Source organism: Lynx rufus, unplaced genomic scaffold (assembly GCF_022079265.1).
Source record: "Lynx rufus isolate CCGP_SWC_20201006 ecotype Redwood Valley unplaced genomic scaffold, mLynRuf1.p SCAF_24, whole genome shotgun sequence".
NCBI lineage: Eukaryota > Metazoa > Chordata > Mammalia > Carnivora > Felidae > Lynx > Lynx rufus.
This window is the reverse complement of record NW_025814839.1, coordinates 16,388,957-16,412,835: the sequence shown is the minus strand read 5'-3', so window position 1 is coordinate 16,412,835 and position 23,879 is coordinate 16,388,957. Positions and strand designations below refer to the sequence as shown.

The 23,879-nt window shown below is 42.4% G+C and overlaps 2 protein-coding genes across 5 annotated transcripts in view; one reads left to right on the top strand and one right to left on the bottom strand.

Moving 5' to 3' along the window:
- The window catches only part of EIF4ENIF1 (eukaryotic translation initiation factor 4E nuclear import factor 1), a 44,526-nt gene extending 26,409 nt beyond the window's left edge, over positions 1-18,117 (bottom strand). For 3 of the 4 annotated variants that reach the window (XM_047087916.1, XM_047087918.1, XM_047087919.1), the window contains exons 1-4: positions 18,026-18,117; positions 16,967-17,089; positions 4,805-4,878; positions 1,571-1,698 (exon numbers count right to left, since the gene is read on the bottom strand). In XM_047087916.1, the coding sequence (XP_046943872.1) occupies positions 1,571-1,698; positions 4,805-4,878; positions 16,967-17,062 (298 nt within the window). In that variant the 5' untranslated portion in view covers positions 17,063-17,089; positions 18,026-18,117. Of the gene's footprint in view, positions 1-1,570; positions 1,699-4,804; positions 4,879-16,966; positions 17,090-17,728; positions 17,808-18,025 lie in introns of those variants that run through there. The other variant, XM_047087917.1, reaches the window with a different exon arrangement.
- Positions 18,118-22,615: 4,498 nt separating this feature from the next.
- SFI1 (SFI1 centrin binding protein) overlaps positions 22,616-23,879 on the top strand; it is a 102,519-nt gene continuing 101,255 nt past the window's right edge. Inside the window, exons 1-2 of the mRNA XM_047088024.1 lie at positions 22,616-22,738; positions 22,870-23,097. The gene's annotated coding sequence lies outside the window, so the exon portion shown is untranslated. The remainder of the gene's footprint in view (positions 22,739-22,869; positions 23,098-23,879) is intronic.

Below are 23,879 nucleotides of genomic sequence, written 5' to 3'. Positions count from 1 at the left end.
GCTGCCAGAAATGTAAGGTGGTATAGCCATGTTGGAAAACAGCTTGGCAGTTTCTCAAAACGTTAAACATACATTAACTATAGGACCCAGTCATTTTACTCTTAGGTATTTACCCAAGAAAAAAGTGTATGCCTATATAGAGAATTGTATATGAATGTACATAGTTTTGGTTAATTGTCAAAAACTGGAAACAACTCAAATGTTCACCAACAGATATATGGATAAACTGTGAATTCATACAATGGAATACAACTAGTCAATAAAAAGGAACTATACACCCAACATCACGACTGAATCTTAAAATAACTATTCTGAGTGAAAGAAGCTACCCAAAGAGTGTATACCGTAGAATTCTATTTATAATGAATTCTAGGAAATGTAAACTAATCTGTAGTGATAGAAAGCAAATCAGTGCTTGGCTGGAGGGGTGGGAAGTAGGAGTTGGGACTCACAGAGATACTAGAGAACTTTTGGGCATGATGGAAATGCTTATTCCTTTGATTGTGGTAATGGTTTCACAGGTGTATACACTGTCAAAACATCAAATTGTACACTTTATGTGCAGTCTATTGTAGGTCAATTATATCTCAATAAAGGTGTAAGAAAATCAAACATGTCACCACACTAAAATTCTTCCTAGAAAAACCAGAAAACCATAGTCCAAGTGAGGAAAAGCTCCTTTAATCTTCTCACCAGAAATAATACCTAAAATGGTATGTACTTCTCCAGAATTTCTGTGTAGTGTCTCCATGTTTTCCAAAAACCAGACACAGTATGGACAAGCTTCCAATTTACAGTTTAATACTCCTACATATGGATGTACCAAAGTTTACACAAACCATTTCTACCACTGGCCATTTAAGTTGTCTAGGAGTTTTCATCACTTAATAAAATCTCCATGCACATCTTTGATGATTCTCCTAAAATTCTGTTTGAGGGACATTACTGCACTAAGCATACTGTACAATTGTGTAGAAGGATCAAATATCTCAAGGTAGAGTCACCCCTATCTTCTTTGCCAGTTCCAAATTTGTTTTATGATGGTATTTCCACTTATCACAAAAGAAGCTCCCTCTGCAACAAGTTCCTTGACTAGTTTCTATACTGCCAGCCTCCATTTCACTCTTCAGTATCTTTTCTGGTTTAAATCGGTAAAGGTACGGAAAATCTAACTTCAGTCCAGTCTCAAACCATATCCAAACCCTGTATTAAAATTGTAATCTACTATTAAGAACTGCCAGACTGTTTAATACCTGAGGACTAGGTCTCATACATAAGACTAAGCAGAACCAGATTTCCAGCACAGCATTATGCTCACTACCCTTACTCAGTTACCCTATCGATGAAAAACATCAGTACTTTTAATTCCAAAAGCACATAGTCTAATACGGTCTACTTGTCACTGCTATATAGGAAGGCCAAGATTTTTCTCTGTTAATCAGGAAAAACCCAACTGATAAATCAGTTTCCTGATCATGACATTTTCCCTGAATAAAACTCTCCACTAAGAATGAAACTAGCAGCAAAGAACACTGTCTCCAAAATTGCTGCCCCACTTCTACATGCTCACCTACTATCCTGCGCACAAGGGAAGGCCGGTCTGAATCCAACTCTTTCTTCAGACTTTCCACTGGTGAGTTCCTCCCTGAAGCTGGATAGAGAGAGGCATGCCACTTTTCAGGGTCCCAGACGCCATCACTATAAGTCAAAGGGTACCAACAGTTAGCACTTACACCCATAGATTACATGTGTGGTCTGATTTCTAAACTTCTTCAGGCAGTAAGTCATGGAAACCCCTTTCCAATTTAAAACTTCATGGATACCATTAGAATGGTTAGCTCTTTTAAGATGGAAACAAAAACAGCTACAGACAGTCCCTGTGGTTCACCTAAAGATGGTTCCATTTTTCAATGGTACACATTCAGTAGAAACTGTGCTTTGAATTTTGAAGTTTGATCTTTTCCCAGGCTAGCAACATGTGATCCAATAACCTCTTGTGATGCTGTGTACCAGCAGTAAGCCACAACTCCTAGTCAGCCAACGTGAGTACAAGAGTAAACCACACCATTCTGTACCCAACCATTCCGTTTTTTACTTTCAGTATTTGTATATATATATTTTTAATTTTTTTAAATGTTTTTATTTTTGAGAGAGAGAAACAGAGTGCAAGCAGGAGAGGGGCAGAGAAAGGGAGACACAGAATCTGAAGCAGGCTCCAGGCTTTGAGCTGTCGGCGCAGAGCCTGATGAGGGGCTCGAACTCACAAGCTATGAGATGATGACCTGAGCTGAAGTCAGACATTTAACTGACTGAGCCATCCAGGAGCCCCTCAGTACAGTATTCAATAAATTATATGAGATATTTAACACTGCATTATAAAATAGGCTTTGTGTTCGATGACTGCCCAACTGTAGGCTAGTGTAAGTGTTCTGAGCACTTTTAAGGCAGACTAGAGTAAGCTATGATGTTTAGTAGGTGAGGTGTATTAAATGCATTTTCGACTAATAATATTTTCAACTTATGATGGGTTTATTTATTTAAAAAAAATCTTTTTTAATGTTTTTTTATTTATTTTTGAGACAGAGAGAGACAGAGCATGAGCAGGGGAGGGGCACAGAGAGAGGGAGACACAGAATCTGAAGCAGGCTCCAGGCTCTGAGCTGTCAGCACAGAGCCTGACACGGGGCTTGAACTCATGGACTGTGAGATCATGACCTGAGCCGAAGTCGGACGCTTAACCAACTGAGCCACCCGGGTTCCCCTCCCTAAAGGCTCTTAATAACGTAAAGTGTGTGCTTTGGGTTCTATTCTGTTACTCCCTAATGATAAGGTGGCAGTTGGTACAGCGTGCAAAGCAGAAACGTTACAGCCCAATGATTTGGGATCAAATTCTAGTTTTGCCATTACCACCATGGACCTCCAGGACAAGTTAATAAGCTATGCCCTTCACTATTCTTTTGAAAGGACTTCCCAAACCCCAGACTAGACCAGGCTGTGCTATACACTAGCAGGGTACTCTGCACTTGTCCTTCACAGTCTATAATGGTGGTAATGATAAACTCTTGAGTATCTGACTGTATCCTTCCATGGACCAATGTTCCATTAAGGCAATTTCTGATAGTACCTGACATAGTATTTGCCACCTAACAGGTTCCAACTGAACATCTCTTGAATAAGTGAGTCAACCTCTCAATCTCTAACACCTCACAATAAAGGAAATATCACATATCTTCTGGTATGTTGTGAGGATTATTTGGAGTTTAAGAATCAAACAAATTTTAATTCTGAGAAGAGAAATACCAGGATGACAAGCTCTTTCCTCTTTCTCTCTTATTTTCATTACTATTACTAGCACATCTTTACTTAAAATAAAAGTGAGTAGGGGCGCCAGGGTGGCTCAGTCAGTTAAGCGTCTGACTTTGGCTCAGATCATGATCTCACGGTTTGTGGATTTGAGCCCTGTGCTGACAGCTCAGAGTCTAGCTTCAGATTCTGTATCTCCCTCTCTCTTTGCCCCTCCCATTTGCGCTCTCTCATTTTCTCTCAAAAATAAATATTAAAAAAAAATATTTAAAAAATTTAGAATAAAAGTATGTGGACCATAATTTTATTTTATGCCAAGAAGAAATAGATCTAAGAAAATTCAACTTGAGGCATAAAAAAGATTGACAGCTTTAATGAAGGAAAAAACCCAAACAACAGCTTATCTGAGACTTATCAAAAAATCCTAACCAACTGGAACCGCCTTTATTCAAGTATCATCTTCATCAGCAGAAAATGGTGAGGAGTCCAGACTTAGCAACCTTCTGAGGAGTAGATATACAAATAAAAACAGTATGCCCTATTCAACAAAGAAACTAAACATAATATATACTTTATATGTTAAAAATGTGGGCCATATGAACCATTTACCTTGATATTTAAGAAGTGACCTTATAGTCTTAAGATGACCATAACAAGTGCAATGTAGGGTGATTGTAAACATTTTCAGACCGTAATTTGGCTCTAGTCTTCTCAAACCAAAGCGTTCTGCTTATGAAGCAGCCCAAGATGCAAAAGGGCTCGTCTGAGTGGCTGAATGGTTTTTTCGTTTGGGAACAGGAAGGATGGGGTAATGCTACATGGCTCAGAGTCCTCCTGATCAGCTTTCTCTGGGCAGGCCCTTGAAGGACCCCCAAAGTACAGTGTGAAAACCACCACTGACAGAAGACCCTGGAGAGGACTCATGTGTTTAAGTCTTAAAATTGCTTTCTCACTATTGTCTCTGACCAAGTCATTTTCTAACTTTAGTTTCATTATCAGTTTGTTGAAAGGAAATTGGGTCGGTTGTCCTTAGAGTCCTGTAAAGCTCAAAAAAATTTTTTTAATGTTTATTTAGAGAGCACGTGTATGAGAGAGTGCACGCACAGAAGCAGTAAGGGGAAAAGAGACAGGGAGACCGAGAATCCCAAGCAGGCTCTGTGCTGTCAGCACACAGCCCAATACAGGGCTTGATCCTACAACTGTGAGATCATGATCTGAGCTGAAATCAAAAGTTAGACAACTGACTGAGCCACCCAGGCATCCCCTCAAATTTTTGAATAGTTTAAAGCTAATTAATAATGAAACCAATGAGGACAATGCAGGAAACTATTTAGTTCATAACTTATCTAGGATATATTTGTGTAGAAGCCCTAAATCATTATCCCTGAAGTCTCCCCCACTCATCATTCTACCAAAAAACTCCAAAACAATTCTTAAATTACCATGTTTGGTAAACAAGACGTTGACTAGGAGGAGCACTCCGCTCCCCCTTCACCCATACCTGTCATATTTTTCAGAGAGGCATGATGGCCTCTGTTTGGAATGAGGGCGTTCTTTTATATCCAAGAGCTCCTCCTGGAAAGAGAAACCAAATGGTGATTTTGAGTAATATTTCTCATGCCACATATTTTCAACTTATATTTGTTCTCAGTAATGACTGGAGTGCCTATCTTAAGCATGTCACACAGTTCTTATTTTTTTATGCCTTGACTTATTCCAGAAAGGACTGGAGTTAGCTCAAGATTCTTACAAGAAGATGCTCAAGCAGAATTGGCAAATAATAGTGATTAGCTTTTTTCTAAAACAATTTTCTCACAAATTGCCATCCAATTACATAGTTATAGTCGACCACACTGAATGTTCATCAAGGTACGGAAGCTTCAGGCTTAAATAAAATTTCCAGTTAATTTTTCTACTCTTAAATGTATTAGAGGCCAACTTACAAGTAGATAGTTTTAACATAAATTTGCAGAGAAAAAAAAGCACAAAGCACACACCCATTTACCATTTATCTGATCTGCCTGTTAACATTTTACTTTAGCATTTGGGTTCTCCACACCTTTTTTTGTTTTTGTTTTTGTTTTAAACCATATAAGTGTTACTCCTCAATACTTCAGTGCTTATTTCCTAAGAATGAGGATACTCTTTCATAGTCTCTTATCTGGTTCCATGAGAAAATTAAGCCTTATAAAAAATAATTTGAGTGACTAGTTTTACCATTCTCCCAAGGATTATGCTTGGCCTGTATCATTGCAGATGCCTAAGAGAGAGGCAAATCCATTACAAACAACACATGCCTGAGGGCCTAAGGGCTTACTTCTGAAGAACCTAGTTAAAAAGGGCTGTCAGTTTTATACAATTATAAATGATACTTTTATCTAACCTACCCCTCCAGATTCCAATTTGTCAATTGACCCAACAAGGTCCTTTATATTGTTTTACCCTCCAACACAGGACCCAGTCTAGAATCAGATATTGGTTGTCCTATTTCTTTGGAACATTTCTACAACTGGAACATCTCTACAACTTTTGTCTTCGATGACACTGACATTTCTACAGAGTGCAGCCTTTTTTTTTTTTTCTAAGAGAACATTATTCATTTTGGATTTATCTACTGTTTCCTCATGATTAGATTGAGGTTAAGTATCCAAAGAAGAGAATACTGACCCCAGAGATGTTGTGTCCATCTCAGAGCATCACCTCTGGACACCTGTGATGTCCATCTGCTGCTTAGTAGTGGCAGTATGCAGTCTGTAGGGAGACTGCAAATATCCTGGTCTTCATCAAAATTTCCCCCTAAATTTAGCATCTATTGATGAATCTTGCCCAAATTGATCGTGATTTCCCAACTCTAGGCCTCTCTCCATATTGACCAGTCAGCACTTGGCATTTCACTGGTAGGGCAAACACTAATCCTCCCCTTTCCCCTCCCTGTGTGTTTACCTATTATTGGCATGGGCTCACAGATACCTAATTTTTCCAATGGTCTATAATTCATTAATACCCTTAATTGTTCAGGGGCTCAAATTAGGAGCCTCTTCAAGTTGGTTCCTGGGTCCTCTGTACATTCCCCATCATTTTCTAAAAAGCCCTTCCTTACTTTCTGTCTTATCTTGTACCATCCTAGCCCTAGTGTCAGCCATTTTCTCTGAGAAATCTGAGTTCCTTTAAGTGAAGCATGGTATCAGAAACCAAGGTCTGGGAACTAAATATTCCCATTTGCTTCTCGGTTCTCTCAGAACTAGGAAACATGTGCAATTACACATGCACACATATACCTATGTGTTAATGCACACACATTTGCTCATACACCTGCATATACACAAAAACCCACGGCCTTTTTATTTACATTTCAATACTTTTACGATAAAGTAAAAAAGGCAATTCCCAACCTTTCACTACCAGTAAAACGCTACAACTACCTTGCAAAAAAGTATATACATACCACTGTGCCGGGGCCTCTGCAAGCCTCACAATAGAATGCTTGCTGTTGCTCTGATCACTGCTTCCCATATCTTGGGGTAAATATGGGGGAAGAGACTTACTCTTTCAGCCTATAGGAATCATTGCACGTAAGCATGCCATGAGTTCACTCAGTGTCTTCAGACACTTGAAGCATCTAAATATTTTCTCCATGATCGCAAAATGCCCTATGCCCAGATGACATTTTAATTTTTAAAACCAGACTATCAATCATGCATTTGCATTGTTTTAGGATTTATGAATTATAAACAAATAATTTGGGAAGAAATACCTAGAAAAATGAAGAAGTCTGAGATAAACAAAATTCCAAATATAAGAAAGTATCTAGAGAAGGCCCCAAATTCTGAAAAAATTGTCAAAGCAACGACCTACAACCTAGAAATCATCAGTAATGACTCAAGTCCAGTGAAATCTACAGGGCAAGCGCGGTGTCAGTGGCGCAGGGTGACACAAATTTGGCAGTGGGTGGAGGAAGGGTGGATGGACCAATAGTAGTTACAATGAAGTAAATATTACAAGAAAGAAATCCTGAGGACAGGAAGGCTTAAAACATTTTCCAGCAGAAACAGGAAAGATCTTACAATACAGGAAATACTTATACGTATACTACAGGAAAAAATATTGCAAAGCAATTTTCTGTTATTAGAAGCAACCCAAAGATTATTTCATATTCCCTTACTCCACCACCCTCAAATACAAATATTGAACTGAACCCTAGTATACTATTAAACTAAGGGCAATATATTTTATACTTAAATATGTATGCTTCATGTACTCAAATTTCTAAACAATAAGGCTTTGTTTGAAACTTTTAATCCCCAAAGGTAACAGGGAGCCCAAGTGATAGGCGTTTTCTATTACTACAGCTGTCTGCTGAAACTCATGATTTTACTGATTTATTTAGGAGTCAACTGGAAAAGATTTAACATTTTAACATAGCCACAAAACATGCTGGAGGACCAAATGTTCTATTTGTGGGGAATCAAAAAAAATATTTTCACAAAGGTAACAAACAGTCTTACAAAAGGGAAATGGGGAGACTAAGGAGAGAGGATGACAAATTGAATGTGGAATCCCAGATGGGATCCTGGGACAGAAAAAGGACATTAGATAAAATAAAGGACAGGTAAGTAAAGCATGGACTCTAGTTAATAACATGTATCAGCATTGTTAATTGTAACAAATAGACCATACTAACATATTAACAGGGAAAACTCTACTATATTCCCAGTTTTTCCATAAATCTCAAACTGTTCTAAAAGATAAAGTTTACTTCCTTCTACCTCATACCATATACAAAAATGAACTCAAAATATATCAAAGACATAGATATAAGAGCTATAATTATAAAACTCTTTGAAGAAAATGCAGGTGTAAAAAGTTCATGACCTTGGATTAAGCAATGTTCCTCTAGCTGGGACACTGAAAAAGGGTAAGCAACCAAAGGAAAAAACATATAAATTGGATTTTAAGTTTAGGAACTTTTGCGCTTCAGATGACTATCAAGAAAGTAAAAAGGCAATGCACAGAACAGGAAAAAATATTTACAAATCATGGATCTGATAAGGGTCTAGGGTCCAGAATACAGAGAGAACATGTAAAATTTAACAACAAAGGGGCACCTGGGTGGTTCAGTCAGTTGAGCTTTTGACTCCAGCTCGGTGATGATCTCGCAGTCGTGGGATTGAGCCCTGTGTTGGGCTCCACACTGGGCATGAAACCTGCTTGGAATTCTCTGTCTCCCTCTCTGTCCCTTCCCAGCCCATGTTCTCTTTAAATAAAACAGATAAAAGATTTCAATAGATTTTTCTCCAAAGAAGATACATAAATGACCAACAAGCACATGAAAGATGTTCAAAATCATTTGTCATTAAGGAAATGCAAGTCAAAACCATAGTGAGATACCACTTCACGTGTACTAAGTTGGCTATTAAAAAAGAAAAATGGGAAAATAACAAGATTGACAAGGATGTGGAGAAACTACAGCTGCCAGTGCAGCTGCTCTGGCAAACAGTGGCCGTCTCTCCAAAAGTTACAGTTACTATATGACGCAGCAATTACAGTCCTAAGTATATACCAAAAGGAACTGAAAAAATTATGTCCACACAAAAACTTGTACACAAATGCTCACAGCAGCATTATTTACAATAGCAAAAAAAATAGAAAGCCGTATGCCCATCAACTGATGAATGGATAAACAAAATGTGGTAAATCCATACAATGGAATATTATTTGGCAATAAAAAGGAATGAAGTACTGATACATGCTATAACACAAACCTTGGAAACATTACGTTAACTGAAAGAATCCAGGCAAAAAAGGCCACATGTGGTAGGATTCTGTTTATATGCAATGTTTAGAATAGGTAAATCCATGGTCAGAAAGTAGATTAAGGCTTGCCAGGGTCTGGGGAAAAGGGATAATGAGAGTGACTACTAATGGGGGTACAGAGTTTCTGTTTGGGGTCATGAAAATATTAATAGTGATGGTTGTACAACTCTGAATTTACTGAAGACCACTGAATGGTACACCTTTAAAGGGGTGAATTTTATGTTAATTATATCTCAAAAAAATATTTTATTTTGAGAGAGAGGAGGAAGTGGGGAGGGGCAGAGAGAGAGAGATGAAGGGAGAGAGAGATTCCCAAGCAGGTTCCAAACCCTCAGTGCAGAGCCTGATGCAGGGCTTGAACTCCCGAGCCGTGAGATCATAACCTGAGCGGAAATCAAGGTTGGATGCTTAACTGAGTCACCCAGGCACCACTCGATAAAAAATATTTTTAAGTAAATGAAACTAAGGTGTTCAGTTACCCAGAGGTTAATATTTTATTTAATTTCTTTCTTACAGACTTACTGCTCTAACCACAGACTGATAAATGCCAACTATCCTCAGATGAGAGTTGCTTAGGTTGGTAAAAATGTTTTAATTTTCCTTCCCAAGTTATTCCAGTTTTCTTTGTTGACTTTATATGCTTAACATATACTAGGTGTTAATAAATATTCCAGGGACTGATTATACAACTTGACAGGCCTATAAGAGCACAGGGTAGAGCAGTGAGCCAGCTGTATACACTGGCATTAACCATGCCAGCAGCACAAATGGTGCTGCTGACCAAGTGCAATGGCTAAAACATCGCCCACCTGTCTATAGAGGATGAAGAGCCATTTTGTTTAACAGGCTGATAACTGGGAAAACAAAATGGTTCTTGGATTGTAAAAGCTGCTGGGAATAACTTTAAACATCTAGATAAAGTTCTACTTACTGTTCTTGAAAGCAGGGCTTCTTAAACCAATTTCATGGCCTCAAGGAAACCATATGCAACACTGCATTTGTGCAATTTCTGCAGTGAGTACTCACACCTTCAAAAGATTTCCGATGGGCCCCAAAGAAGTTAAGAAGTGGTACTTTAAATGGTTGTTTCTGAAAATGTGGCCCAAAGTGCACTTGGACATTTAGGGACAATGAGAGCTCCTCCTCGTGGGGTTTAGAGAGTTAGATCTGTTATACCTTCCACCAACATCTTAAGTGGCATCAGATGGTATCCCAGACTAAGAAGGTTCCCCATTAAGGTGGGGAGGGGAGAAAACATGAGCTAATTCAATACAAAAATTGCTTTTTTCATAGCTGTACACAGAACATTTCCTGCGTACCAGGCTTAGTATCTAGAATACACAGATGACCCTTGGCCCTGACCCCATAGCTCTCCAGTTTCTCAAGAGAAGTGTTCTTGAACTTGCCATTTCATCAAGAGCCCTTTAAGAGCAATATTCCAGAAAAGGCAAACTCTTTGGGATATTTTCAAAGAAAACCTTCAACTTTGGCTAAAGGCAAAATACGTGGAAAGTGTTCTCTGAGCTGGGAATGCTCCTTCCCTAAGAATATTTCAGGGGGTAATGGGAGATTACCCTTTTGCAGACTCCTACGAACCCACAGGAATTTACTAATTATAAACAAATTCACGGGGCGCCTGGGTGGCTCAGTCAGGTAAGCGTCCGACTTCGGCTCAGGTCATGATCTCGCGGTCCATGAGTTCGAGACCCACGTCAGGCTCCGTGCTGACGGCTCAGAGCCTAGAGCCTGGAGCCTGTTTCGGATTCTGTGTCTCCCTCTCTCTGACCCGCCCTCGTTCATGCTCTCTCTCTGTCTCAAAAATAAATAAACGTTAAAAAAAAAATTTTTTTTTATAAACAAATTCACTACAATTACCATCTGGACAAGAGAACAGTTAATATGTGAGACCTTACTTTTTGCACAGGTTTTAAAACCTGACTAGGCAAGAATAAGCTGCTAACTGCCCAACAGCCATTTTCTTAGTTTTAGCAGCTAAACTAACATTTTCCTTAAAGAAAATGTCAAGCTTCCCAAAACAATTTGAGAAGTACTAATATGGGCACCCACTTTTAGTGATCAATATTAAAGTAAAAAGCAAATGAATGTGAATATAAGCCCAAAACAACAGTGGTTAAAATCCACATCCAGTTTCTTGTTGCAGAAATCTCATGCAGAAGCAGCTGCAGGTTCCGATGACATTCTTATGTTCTAGAAGAATGTCACATGAGTCACTGACATAAGATGAAAGGGGAAATATTTACCTTTGTGAGTTGAATTCAATTCACAAGAGCAAAAAGCTCAACTTTTAAAATATTAAGAGATATTTTATAAAAAACCCAAAGTTTTATTTCATTGTTAATGGTCAAAGCACTGTAGAAGTGACCCAGTACCTTATTAGTGTGTGTGTGCCTGGCTCTTCCTAAAGAGGCTCTGCCTAAAGAAGGCAAATGTCCCCAGAACAGTGTTTATAGGTTGGGTCATCTGCCTTTGACCTTCTCTCCCAGTCCCCACCCTCAATACAACCACTAGCACTGGGACTGGTCATCGGGCTCTTAGATGGTTGCTGACTGACCAGATATTCGTTCTGTTGAGTCAGATGACTTTTCTGAAAGGATTAGAAACCTGTTAAAAATAGATCACAACGAGGTAATGGTACCCACAGATGATAGCCGGGGCAACGGTGAAGTAACAACATAGGGAACACATGGGATACATTCCACCATCCACCATTTATGAAGTTTGTTGCTGTGGGCACCATTTATAACAGTTCTTACAGGTAGGTCAGAATTCAAAGGATCCTGCAGAGCTGTTAAGCAGGACCTCAGACCTGGATTCATCCAAGCATCTAATGGTGGCTGATCTGATGCAAAGACTTTCGCCTACTGAAGGATTTGAAACTAAGAAAATGCGAATGGGGGAAAAAAACCCACCAAAGTCTGTTTTCTCCATTAATCTGGCCAACACAAAAAAATTAATCTTGGCTTTTAAATGTGTTTATACAATGGATAAAAAACAATATAAAATGTTAAGTAGGTAAATACTAGAAGAAAACTTAAAACCATTTTTAGGGTAGTGACATTACATCTTCAATAGGGCTTTCTGGTTTCATATTAAACTGGAAATAGTTACTGTGACATTTAAAAATTAAGCATCTTGATCTGAAGTTGGTATCTAAAGAAGATATCTTTTAATACCCTCCTTATTACATCCTAAAGAGTTTTTAGCACTTACTGTGCGTCAGCCACTTTTCTAAACACTTGACGTGCATTTTCTCATTTACTCCCCACAAAAATCCTATGAAGTAGATACTATTCCACTTGCATTTTACAGAGGAAAAGGATGAGAACCAGAGAAGCTAAGTACGTGACTGAAGGCCACACCAGGTAAGTAAGTGGTGATCCTAAATCAGGCAGTGGGGCTCAATGCCCCTGATCCTCTTGTCTTCACTGCTTCTCTGGGGAGGACAAGGAAGGTGCATGACACCTCCCAGCAGCTGCCACTCAGTGTTGGGTTTGTCCCCGTCCAGCGGGACTACCAGGAACCCTGAGCCAAACTGCCACATCCTTGGGTAGGCTTTCCTTAAGTCAGCCTCCCTTCATAGCATCCTTCACTGAATCAAAGGCCCAACCCACAAATCTTAATGTTAACAGTTCCAATTGTAAAATGACCGGTTTCTTATCTAGCTAGAAGTTCCCACTGTGAGCAAGGAGGAAAGTATACTCATGGGGGCAAGAGCCCTGAATCCCCACTTTTCAAGATGACTTAGAATTGGAACAGGTAAGAAAGAACAACCATAAGACAGTATCTATGGTGTTGCCAGCTGACCCCCTGTAAGAACTTGTAGTTACCTAGTTTTCTGAACAGCTGAAACATTAAGATTGTATGATTTTTCATACCATAATTCCCCAATATAAACAAATATCCTTAACTTTTATATTAGCTTAAGTTTGTAGCTAAGTATGTCACTGAAATGCGACCTGTTAGAGGTTACTTCTCAACTTGGTTTATGAAAGGTATCTACGAAGTTATCAAATTAGATATCTAAAAATTAGATCAGGTATAGTTAAACCTGATCATCTGACTACCGATTTCAAGCTAGGACTTAAATCATAGCCCCTCTTTTCTCAGAGGCTGGACTTCAAGTCTTATAACTGATTCTCTCCAAGAAGGCTAGGAGAATTACTCAAATTAGTCCACTTCTGGTGCCTTTTTTTTTACCGGTTTAAATTTTTTTTTTTTTTATATTTATTCTTCAGACAGAGAGACAGAGCATGAGCTGGGGAGGGGCAGAGAGAGGGAGGAACACAGAATCTGAGGCAGGCTCCAGGCTCAGAGCTGTCAGCGCAGCTGTCAGGGTTCAAACTCACGAGCCGCAAGATCATGACCTGAGCTGAAGTCGGACGCTCAACCGACTGAGCCACCCAGACGCCCCTTTTAAATGGTTTTAAAGCAAAGATATAAACATGGCTGTATCACGGTGATTAAGTGCCCATCAGCCACAAATCAGGGTGGAGTGCCTCCTCTGAAGATCCCTACAGACACCAAAATGGTGCCAAGGCAATGAGCACACATGAAATTAAACTCAGTAAAATCCAATCCCTACTTTTTTTAGCTGGTAGATTGGACAGGTATGATTAACACTGGGCAGTACTAAGCTGAATGTTAGCAGTGCCCCTGCTTTTATACCCTGTTCAACTGGCAGGTGATAAAATTTGATAAGGAATCAGTGACAAGACACAGGAGCAGAGAAGGAGCAGCACCAAATATGTACATCCTAAAATCAGTCTGTCTACTCAAAGAAAAAGAACATGGATCTGAATAGTGGAACAGTCCAAAGCATTTCCACTTTGTGTTTGAAGCAGAAGATGGTGTCACCAAGAGCAGGTACCACACCTCAAGAACTAGTAAACAACAAGGACCTCTGATGAAGGTAAGAAAAACTTGAATAGGCCTCAAAGTCTTTCCATTAATAAGCATGACCACCTTATCTTGTTTTCCTAAACCAACAGTTCTCAAACTTGAATCAGAGTCAGAATTCCCTGAAAGACTTGTTATATGTGGACAAGGCCCTATCCCTAGAATCTGATTCAATACCACTGAAATGGGGCTTGAGGTTTTATATTTCTAAGAGGTTACCAGTTGGTGCTAAACACTAGTTCAGAGACCACTGTTTGAGAACCACTGTCTAAAAACACTTTTAATCCATGACTTTGAGGGGGAGATCCCACTGTGTAACCTCCAAAAGCCCTTCAACATAATTCAAACACTTTATACATGCACATTTAAGTGTTACCAAAACATAGCTTTTGGTCTTGGGAATCTGGCCTAGCGAAACGGACCTGAGTGAGCTTATAGCTTATAAATTAAGGGCTCAAGATTCCCAGAATAACAGGTGCATATGATACATCCACTTATAACCATTCCAGTTAATCATCACTGAGGCTTAGGGGTAGGCCTGAAAGTACCTAATGTGATTCTTAACTTGACTTCCTAATACATTCATGGAAACACAATGGACACCAACAGAACCCTAGGGAGTAATTATGCATCTGACTTGCTTGACAACATCAAGACCATATATCAAGTTCTCCAAGGAAGACTAAAGACTTGCTATTCAAAGCATGGTCAGTGGACCTGCAGTAAGGGCACCACCTGGGAGGTTAAAAAGCCAAAATTTGAAGCCCACTCCTAACCTAACAGAATTCACACTTTATAAGGGTTCATAGGTAATCCCCAGACAAACCAACATTTAGGAAGCAAGATGGACAATATAGCACAGGAGACTCTGATATGTTACTTTTAAAAGCACTAGGACAAATATCTGGACTTCTCCACCTTCATGGAAAAAACTCTAGAATTCTGAACAGACTACTAACATCATCTCATAAAACAAATGAATGCTAAACTAAGAAGGGTCAAAGTTTAAGAAGCCCTCTCATCTAGCCAATATGTTTTTTAGTCTTGTAGTTAACATTCCACATTTACAAGTTCTCACAAACACATCACCTATAAAAATCACTGAGGACAGTTTCCTTCTATTGCTTCTAAACTTTCTAGCCCATGCAGAAACATTACTATATGCTTTATTCCAACAGTTTGATCTCAGTATGTAGGTAAGGAGTAGGATGGCTGAAGTATTATTCCAGTTGTGCAAAAACAGACCACTTACTATAGTTCTCAGAACACAGGATTGTTTCAAGCTTTCTTCAAAGGAGAAAGGCTTAGTTTGCCTCAAGGACTAGATTAAGTAGACTGTGAGAAACACATATGCATGAAACCACTACCCTAACACTGCCTAAACATGATCCTAAAACTGCCATGAACTAAATCTTCTCGAATGGAATGGACAGTAAGCCAATTTCCAATCAATTTTGGTAGAGAAGACCATTAAATCTAAGATTCACTGTCATTAACCTAAAAAATGTTCTTAATCAGGGGCGCCTGGGTGGCGCAGTCGGTTAAGCGTCCGACTTCAGCCAGGTCACGATCTCGCGGTCCGTGAGTTCGAGCCCCGCGTCAGGCTCTGGGCTGATGGCTCAGAGCCTGGAGCCTGTTTCTAATTCTGTGTCTCCCTCTCTCTCTGCCCCTTCCCCGTTCATGCTCTCTCTCTGTCCCAAAAAAAAAAAAAAAAAAAAAAAATGTTCTTAATCATTTCTTTGAGGCACATTTATCTAAGTATGACAAAATTCTAAGACTATATTATCAAAAGTGGGCAAGACTGACCTTCTTTATCTTTACTGTAGACACACACAAGTTCTAGCCTAAGAGAGATCAATAATACCTTCCCTAAAAATGACTTAAGCCTAAATATGGATATACATATAAAGATGGTCTATACATGCCACCCTTTGATCATTATGAAAGTGATTCAAAAGCCTCTCTGCCTGGATTCTACAAGTAGAATACCAATTAAGAACTTTTATTCAAAAAGTGCTAGGAAAGTTGAAGTCACGTAAGCATATAAAATAAGCAGTTCAAATCAGTTTCTCTTCATTTAATAAGATTTTCTGCATTTGGAATTCAACTATCAACATTTTAGATAATGAATTTAAATTGTGAAACATGGCTTCAGCACTTTCAGGTTTGAGAAAAACTACATTTGGGAAGACCAAATCTGAATGAAAAAATGAAATGCTTTCAGATTTTAATACTAAAAATGAATATTACTCTAACAGCACTTGATACTTTACCAAGTAGTGGCACCAGTACACAAACAAGGCCTGACTTCAAAATATTAATCATTATCCTGGAAAGTCAGGGATAATAACCACATCAGAACCCTTGATTGGGTCCATACTTAGGAAATACAGATATGGGACCAACTAGAACATGACTCTTCCTGTCAACAGTCCCAAGCACATTTTTTGTACTCCGGCCAATACATTTCAGGGAACGAAAAATGAATTCACAGCTGAGTCCTGTCAACCTCTTCAGAAACATTTAGGAGCCAGTAAGATACTGAGCAGTAGCTTTAACAAGTACAGAACCTTGAGTGATTTGCATGCAAAACTGGAATCCTTACTCTACAGTATATAAATCAGTAATATACCAGTTATGGTTGTTATAGAACATTTGAGCCAACATACACTGATCCACAAATTCATATGCCATCTAAGCCAATATTCCCTTCACGTGAAAACTACTCAGAAGCAAATTCTAGTTTAAATTGCGTATTCACACTTCCAGAAAAAAATTCAAAGAAATGCTTTACTAAATTTAGTAATATTTAGTCCATATAGTGAGTCAGAATGAGACTCCCACTTTTGATAATACTAATGGAATATCTACACAATGTTACCAACCTCCCCCACCTATAAAGAAACACTATTTCATTAGTAACAAAGCTTACTTTTGTATAGCGATGGGGGGATTTGGAGGCTGGTTGCTTCTTCAGGTCAAGAAAGGCATCTCCGTTTTCTGTTTCTCCCACACTTCTCCTATCCATGGCTCCTTGGTCTACAATTCTTTGCACCTGGAAGATAAATCAGCAAAACTGTTACAGAGAACACTATGTTTTCAGAAGACTGTTTGAAACTCTTTTATCTCTTAAAATGACTACCTTTTAAAAACAAAGTCTCATTCAACAACTATTCCATAAACCAGAACCCACTTGGAAATAGAACGACTGGTACTTAGCTCTTCTAGTTAAGTGTTCTAAGCATCAAAGGGGTAAGGAAAGCATAAGTAGAAGGTGCCCAAATCAGGGTACAGCCTTCAAGCAGCTTTAAAACAAAAAGAAACCAAAATTAGTCACTGCCACCCATGAGGACCTTTCAGACAGCAGTGGGGAAGTTTTCCGAGTGGGGGCAGGTAGGAGACTAGTTGGGGCTAGGGATCCGGGAAGTCGGACTGTGGTAAAGTGCCTGTCACTTGCCAATGGACGGCGCCAGCTGCCCCTTGTTATCCAGAGGCCAGGGGCTGGGGCCCGAGCGCCCCCCACCCGGCCGGCGGCACCTGTGGCCATGTCAGGGCCGCCCGTAGCAAGGAAGGGGCGAGATCCGGCTTCAGCTCCGAAACTCGGCTTTCCCGGGCCGCGACCCCAACCACCGGCCCCTCGCGCAGGCCGCGGCCCAGCGGCCTCCTTCGGAGGAAGGGCGGGGACTGTACTCACGGAGGGGAAGCGGGCCGAAGGGAGCGGGGAGACCGAATCCCCCGGCCCGGCCGCTCCAAGCTGGAGCCGGCGCAGGCCCGCCGCCGTCCGCCCCGGCCCGGCGGCTCGGGCCCCGCCAGCCCGCCAGCCCGCTGTCCGCCGGCCGCCCCGCTGGCCTCGCGTCCCTGCCCGCCCCCCGCGCGCGCCCCGGCGCTCGCGCTCACGCACGCGACCCCGGGAGCAGCGCGCCCGCGCCCCTGCCCTTCCTGCGGCCCTTGGCGCGCGGCGCCTCGGCTCCCGCCGCCACCAGGCCCTTACTCTGTGCCTCCGCCGCTCGGCGGCCCTTCGCCTCGGCCGCCGCTCCCCTCCCTACTGCCCGCGCCGGTCAGAGGGCTGCTCCGCGCGGCCTTCGCTCTCGCCCCCCCCTCCCCCCGCCAGCTCGGACTGTCTCTCTTCAGCCGCCGTAACCACGGCCCAGCCCTCCGCCCCTCCTCCCGGGCCCCCTCCCCCTTAATAACTCCCTCCACGCACCCGGGCCCCAGCACCGCCTTCGCCGCCGCGCGCCCGGATGTGAGGTGGCCGCGGCAGTGCCGGGCGGAAAAGAGAAACATCTCGGCGCGCTCCTGGGGCGCCGGCCCTTGCGTGTGTCCGGCGGCGGGGAAGCGGAGGCGCGGAGGAGATGGCGGCGGCGGGGAGCGGGAGGCGGCGGGGACGGCAGAAGCCCTTACCGGTGCACACAGGCGGTCGTCCTGGGCAGCCCTGAGGAGGACTCTGCGTTCCCACGCGCGCTTCGGGGCGGAGCAGAACGGGCGGGCGGTGCTGGGAGGCCGAGGCCAGAGGCTGGCAGTTCTCCCTGGAAGGCGGTGGCACCAGCGAAGTGGGCCGGGGTCTGCGGCCTGGTGCGACTTGGGAGCGCGTCGACTTCGACGTTCGCACAGTTCGCAACGGCGGAGAAGCCTGGGGCTTCGGCAGTGGCAGTCTGAGGAGAACCTGGGGGCTTTTGAGCTTCCCAGTTGTGGGCCCGAATCTCAAGTTTTTCATTAGTGGGTGTAATGTTGGGCAAAGCCCGAACAACTTTTGAGTTTTCGCTCTCCTTTCTAAAACGGCCCCTTTCTATAAATTTATGAGATTGTGCGTTGTTGCATTAACAAACTTGCCGCGACTGCTTTCGATTGAGCGAAGGGCGACTGACAGATTCATTGAAAGGGTTTTTTCCCCCATCATAACTCGAACCTTTCCATAGCTTGCACAGGAAGGGGAAGGGCGAGTGTCAAGCGCTTAGCACAGTGGCGAGACTGCAAATGGGAACACAGATGCAAACATAATTTCCCTACTCTGAGACATAAGAGTAACTGCCGTGCTTGGGAGGAGCGATCAGTAAAGGTATGACGGTGATCACCTGTGAGCCTGATCTGCGGTAATATCACGAGCCCCAGTCTCTGTCCCTTGCGACCGCCTGGGGTTGATGTGAAATGATGTGTGGGCGTAGATTGGGATTGGGCATTGAGTGATCACTAAATTCCCTTCCTAGGAGTCTTGCCAACCGAGAAAATTATGAAAACGTTTTTCATCTGGAACACGGAATAAAGTGTATACTATCTTTGCAGGCAAGAGGCAGAGGGAAACGTTTGCAAATTAGGCCTGAGTTCACATCCCAGCTCTACCACACACTACAGGCTGGGGAGAATTAGGCCATTTATTTATCCTTAGCCTTGGTTTTGTAGTCTGTAAAATTGGAAAGATAATCCACTCACAGGGGCTGTTGTCAAGATTAAAAAGGTTAAGGTGGTTAAAAAGCCTGATACTGGTTTTGTGTGTGTATGTGTGTTTTAAGCCTATTGAGAGACACATTGTAAGTAATGAAACATTGTTCGTCTTAATATTTTAGAAATCAAGCTGCTTTTGGAATCCAGGTTCTTCAGAAGACTGAGGAACTGGTCTAATCCCATTGCTCTCAGGAGTAGTGAAGAAGGCCTATTCTTTCAAGCTCTTAAATCCTGGCTCTGCCACTTAGTGTGAAACCTAAGTCAGTCATTTCACCTTCCTGAACCTGTTTACTCCTCTGTCAAAAAGGGACAGCAGTACCTATTTTTCAGGCTTATAGTGGGAATTAGAGATAACATTAAAAAAATTGCTCTAGTCAAGTATGGCTGTATAATCAACCATCCCCAAACTCCAGTGGCTTAGCTCAATACTTATTTGGTACCCAAACCTTCAATTTAGGCCAGTTCTACTGGGGACAGCTAGAACTAAATGGTCTCTGCTCCATTTAATAGGTGGAAAGCTTGGGGCTAGGATCATTTAGTGGCTCGCTTACTCACATATTTGGTGTTTGATGGTGGCTGTCAGCTGGGACTACTGGAGCAGTTGGATGGAAGTTTACACATGGCTTCTCTCTGTGACCTGAGCTTTTCTTACAACATAGTGCCAGGATTCCGAGGGCAGCCAGTTGCTGAATTGTCTTTTCTAATCTAGCCTTAGAGCCACTCGCTGTTCTGCCACAAGAAACTATCTGCTCCTTAGATAGAAGTCACCAAGGGGAGGGGACTTAGACTACTTTTATATGGGAGAAGTGTCAAAGAATTAGTGGGCATATTTTCAAATTACCACAAATACACACAAAATCTGCTCGAGGCAATGTAGCTACCATGATAGAGGCCTGGTGCTAATTTTCTGGGCCCTCTGGTCTAGTTGGGATGCAGTCTTCCACCAGGCTCTTCTTCAGTACCTTGTAGAACCTTGGTCTTAACTCCCTTATCTTTCAGAGACTCAATTTGTCCTTGTGAAAAGAGAAGCAAATTAGTACCTGGGAATAAAGGTAATAAATAAAGGAGGGCATCTATAAATGTCTTTCACCTGTGCCATGCAAAAGCTAGATGCTTGCAAGTCCTTGTTGCATTGTAGCTTTCAAGTATCATTCTCCTTGGTAAGAATGATAGTTTGTAATTCTACAGTGCCCCTCTTTGCAGTTAATAATGAATTTTCAAATATCAGTATGAGAAGCCTCTTTGAGAGAATAAGAGAAATTACTCTTGTTCTTTAATACATATTTGTAAGGTCTTAGTTTAGGTTCAATTGTTGGCTCAGTTTGGCATAAGGGGACTCAAAAGGTCAGTCTGTTGGGGAAATTAGCAGTCCAAGGGCAGTAGAGAAGCACATGAAAATACTAAAAACCTGGTAATTTTGAGAGCAGCCTCATCTCAGTTGGGATTACACCTCAACTACCCAGCACCTCTCTAAGTGGGCTTTTCTTGTTCATTTTTTCCTGCTCCAAGGGTAATCCCTGGTTCCAAGAAAATAAAATTTCAAGTTTCACAGGTATGTGGCATCATGTACTCAGGTTAAAGACCATAAAGAAATTAAGGGACTTTTAGAAGACCACACAACAGGGGCACCTGCATGGCTCAGTTGGTTGAGCATCCAACATAGGCTCAGGTCATGACCTCACAGTTCTGAGTTTGAGCTCCGTGACTGACTCTGTGTTGACAACTCAAAGCCTGGAGTCTGCTTCAGATTCTGTGCCTCCCTCTCTCTCTCCCCCACTCACATTCTGTCTCTCTCTCAAAAATAAACATTAAAAAAAAGAAAAAAGACCACACAACAAATTCTTTGCAGAGCCTCTACCATTTCTGGGACTTTATATCTTTGATTTTATTTATGGGAAGTACTTAAAACAGAAACGGATGAAATCATGCAAGTGCTACCGCACTATTATTCTATACAGTTATGTTCTAATCTTTCATGGCAGGAGTAATTATATGCATCATAATAACTCAAATGAAAATAACCCTTCCTAAGTTAGAGTTGTTGGTAGTAAAGGCACATGACAGGAATAAAGTATCCACAAATCATCTAGAAAGTATAAAGTACTCATAGGACTAATTTTAGTAAATGTTAGTGTTAATTAGGACTTTGAAACTCACTCAATTAGTCATCCCTAAAAGATTGGTTTCACGTGTCCAGCTAAAGTGGAACGTCTTTTAAACAACTTGTTTTTGGCAACAAAAATTAGCACACGTAAAAAGCAGAGCAGAAATGCAAATTACCTGCGTGATTCTAATCCAGGGATATTCAACAAGTTATTTTACCTCATGTTTGTAATATATAATCTTCCAAGCATTTAAGTACAAAATGCTAGCCTTTGCTCTCTCCACCAGAAATCTCATGTGCTTTCAAATGTTTTATAAAGCATAGGAGAAAAGCATACAAAGATGCCCCACCTACTTTCTCTCACCCCTATTTTTAAAAGATCGGAATAGACTCATTTAAAAAAATTTAACGACTGTTTACTAACAATTAGTGATTGCTAATTACAATTTTAAAGGAAGAGTTAAGAGAAGATACCAGCTGGGGATAAATTAAATTCGGGGGCTGCGGAAAGACATCTCCCTCCCTCACCCTTCCAGATTGACTTCGTCCCTGGTCCACGCGTGCGCGTCCTAGTCCTTAGGAGCTGGCTCGCACTCCCTGGGAACGCACCGTGGAGAACCAAGAGCCAGAGAGGCTCACGCGGTAGCCTGAAGGTGGGGGGGTGGGGGGAGGAGAACCTTCGTCATCGTGGGCCACCAGACGGGAACCTCATACCTAGTGCTTGCCGCACGAGGCGTAGCTCCGAGATCCGCTTCGAAACAGCTCCTACCCTTGTCTAAAAGTAGCTGTAGGAAGCTGAGCTGTAAAAGAAGCGAATGGGCCAGGAGGCCGAAAACTCTCCTTGGGGTTGCCCAAACGATGCATTCCTCCCCACACCTTGGGACCAGCTCGGCATTGCAGGTGCCCCTCGACTGCCAGAGGGAGGCGTGTCATCTACCGGACGGAGGCTGCGCGAACTACAGGGTCCCAGATGGGGCGTCTCACACGCTTGCCGCGTCACCGTGGAGACGGGGGCGGGGCCGGCGCAAGACTCCAGAGCAGAGGCGCGGGAAGCGCCAAAGGCCGGCGGTGGCCGCGGGGGGCTAGAGCAGCGCCAGCTACGTCTGCCCACTCCCGCCGGGGCTTCTGGAGGCGCGAGGCCTGAGGGCTCGGCTTGTCCAGGTATGAGGCTGGATCGAATCGTCCCCAGCTTGTGAGTGGCTCGGCCTCCTCGGTTGGGCGGCGAGAGCATGTCCCTCCGAGTTGGGCCCAGTAACCTACTCTCCTCTCTGAGCCTCCGCTTCCTTCCCTAGAAGTAAGTGCAAGCGGTGCTGCCTACCCACTGACTGTGATTCGAGTGTGGAAGAGGTGTGAAGAGAGCGCGTAGGAGTCGCGGAATCCGCCTTTCTCGCCCAGCGCGGAGCTCGCGTCCTTCTCGTCCGGGGCTGCTTCCGGTCAGCGACTTTTTGCTCAGGCCCCGGGGCGCCGCATCCTCCCGCGATTCTGGTGCGCTGAAGGCGGGTGCGGGTGCGTGCGTCCGGGTAAGGCTCTTTAGCTTGCGCGGTTCCCTGCTGCGTGGCCGGGCCAGGGACTTCTGTGCACAGACCTCGGGTCCCCGTCTGATCCCCGAAGGGCCTAACAGAGCAAAAACAGTGAAGCCTCTCCAGCAGTGGGAGACCAGTGCTTCGTTTTTATTTCATAAGAGGCTAGTCAGGTTTCCTGTCAACCTCTGTGTAGATGCAGTCAATGTTGAACGGATGGTGTTAGGGACCTGAGTACCAGCCCTACAGCTTAGCTAGTTACCTCAATTAGATACTTCGTTGGTAAAATGAAATGGCTACCGCCCGTTCAGGTGGTTGTTAAAAAGCAGGTAATTAATGAAAAATGCTTAGTACCATCTATACTTGGCACAGAGTACCCGCTTCATTAGTGGTGTTTTGTTTTGTTTTGTTTTTGGTCTATTCGTTTTAGATTTAGTGGTACCCGCCTAACTAAGTGCGTTGAAGGTATGAGACTTCTAATGTCAGAGAAGCCTTCCTGGAAGAAGTAGTTGAAACTTATTCTGGGGCTTAAGATATAAACATAGGCCTTTCATCGCTTTTCTTTCGTAGGATCACTCATTTCTCATTGTCAGCAGTCACAAAATACTGTAGAAACTTCTTTTTTTTAATTGTTTCTTTTTTTTTAACGTTTTTATTTATTTTTGAGACAGAGAGAGACAGAGCATGAATGGGGGAGGGGCAGAGAGAGAAGGAGACACAGAATCAGAAGCAGGCTCCAGGCTCTGAGCCATCAGCCCGGAGCCCAACGTGGGGCTCGAACT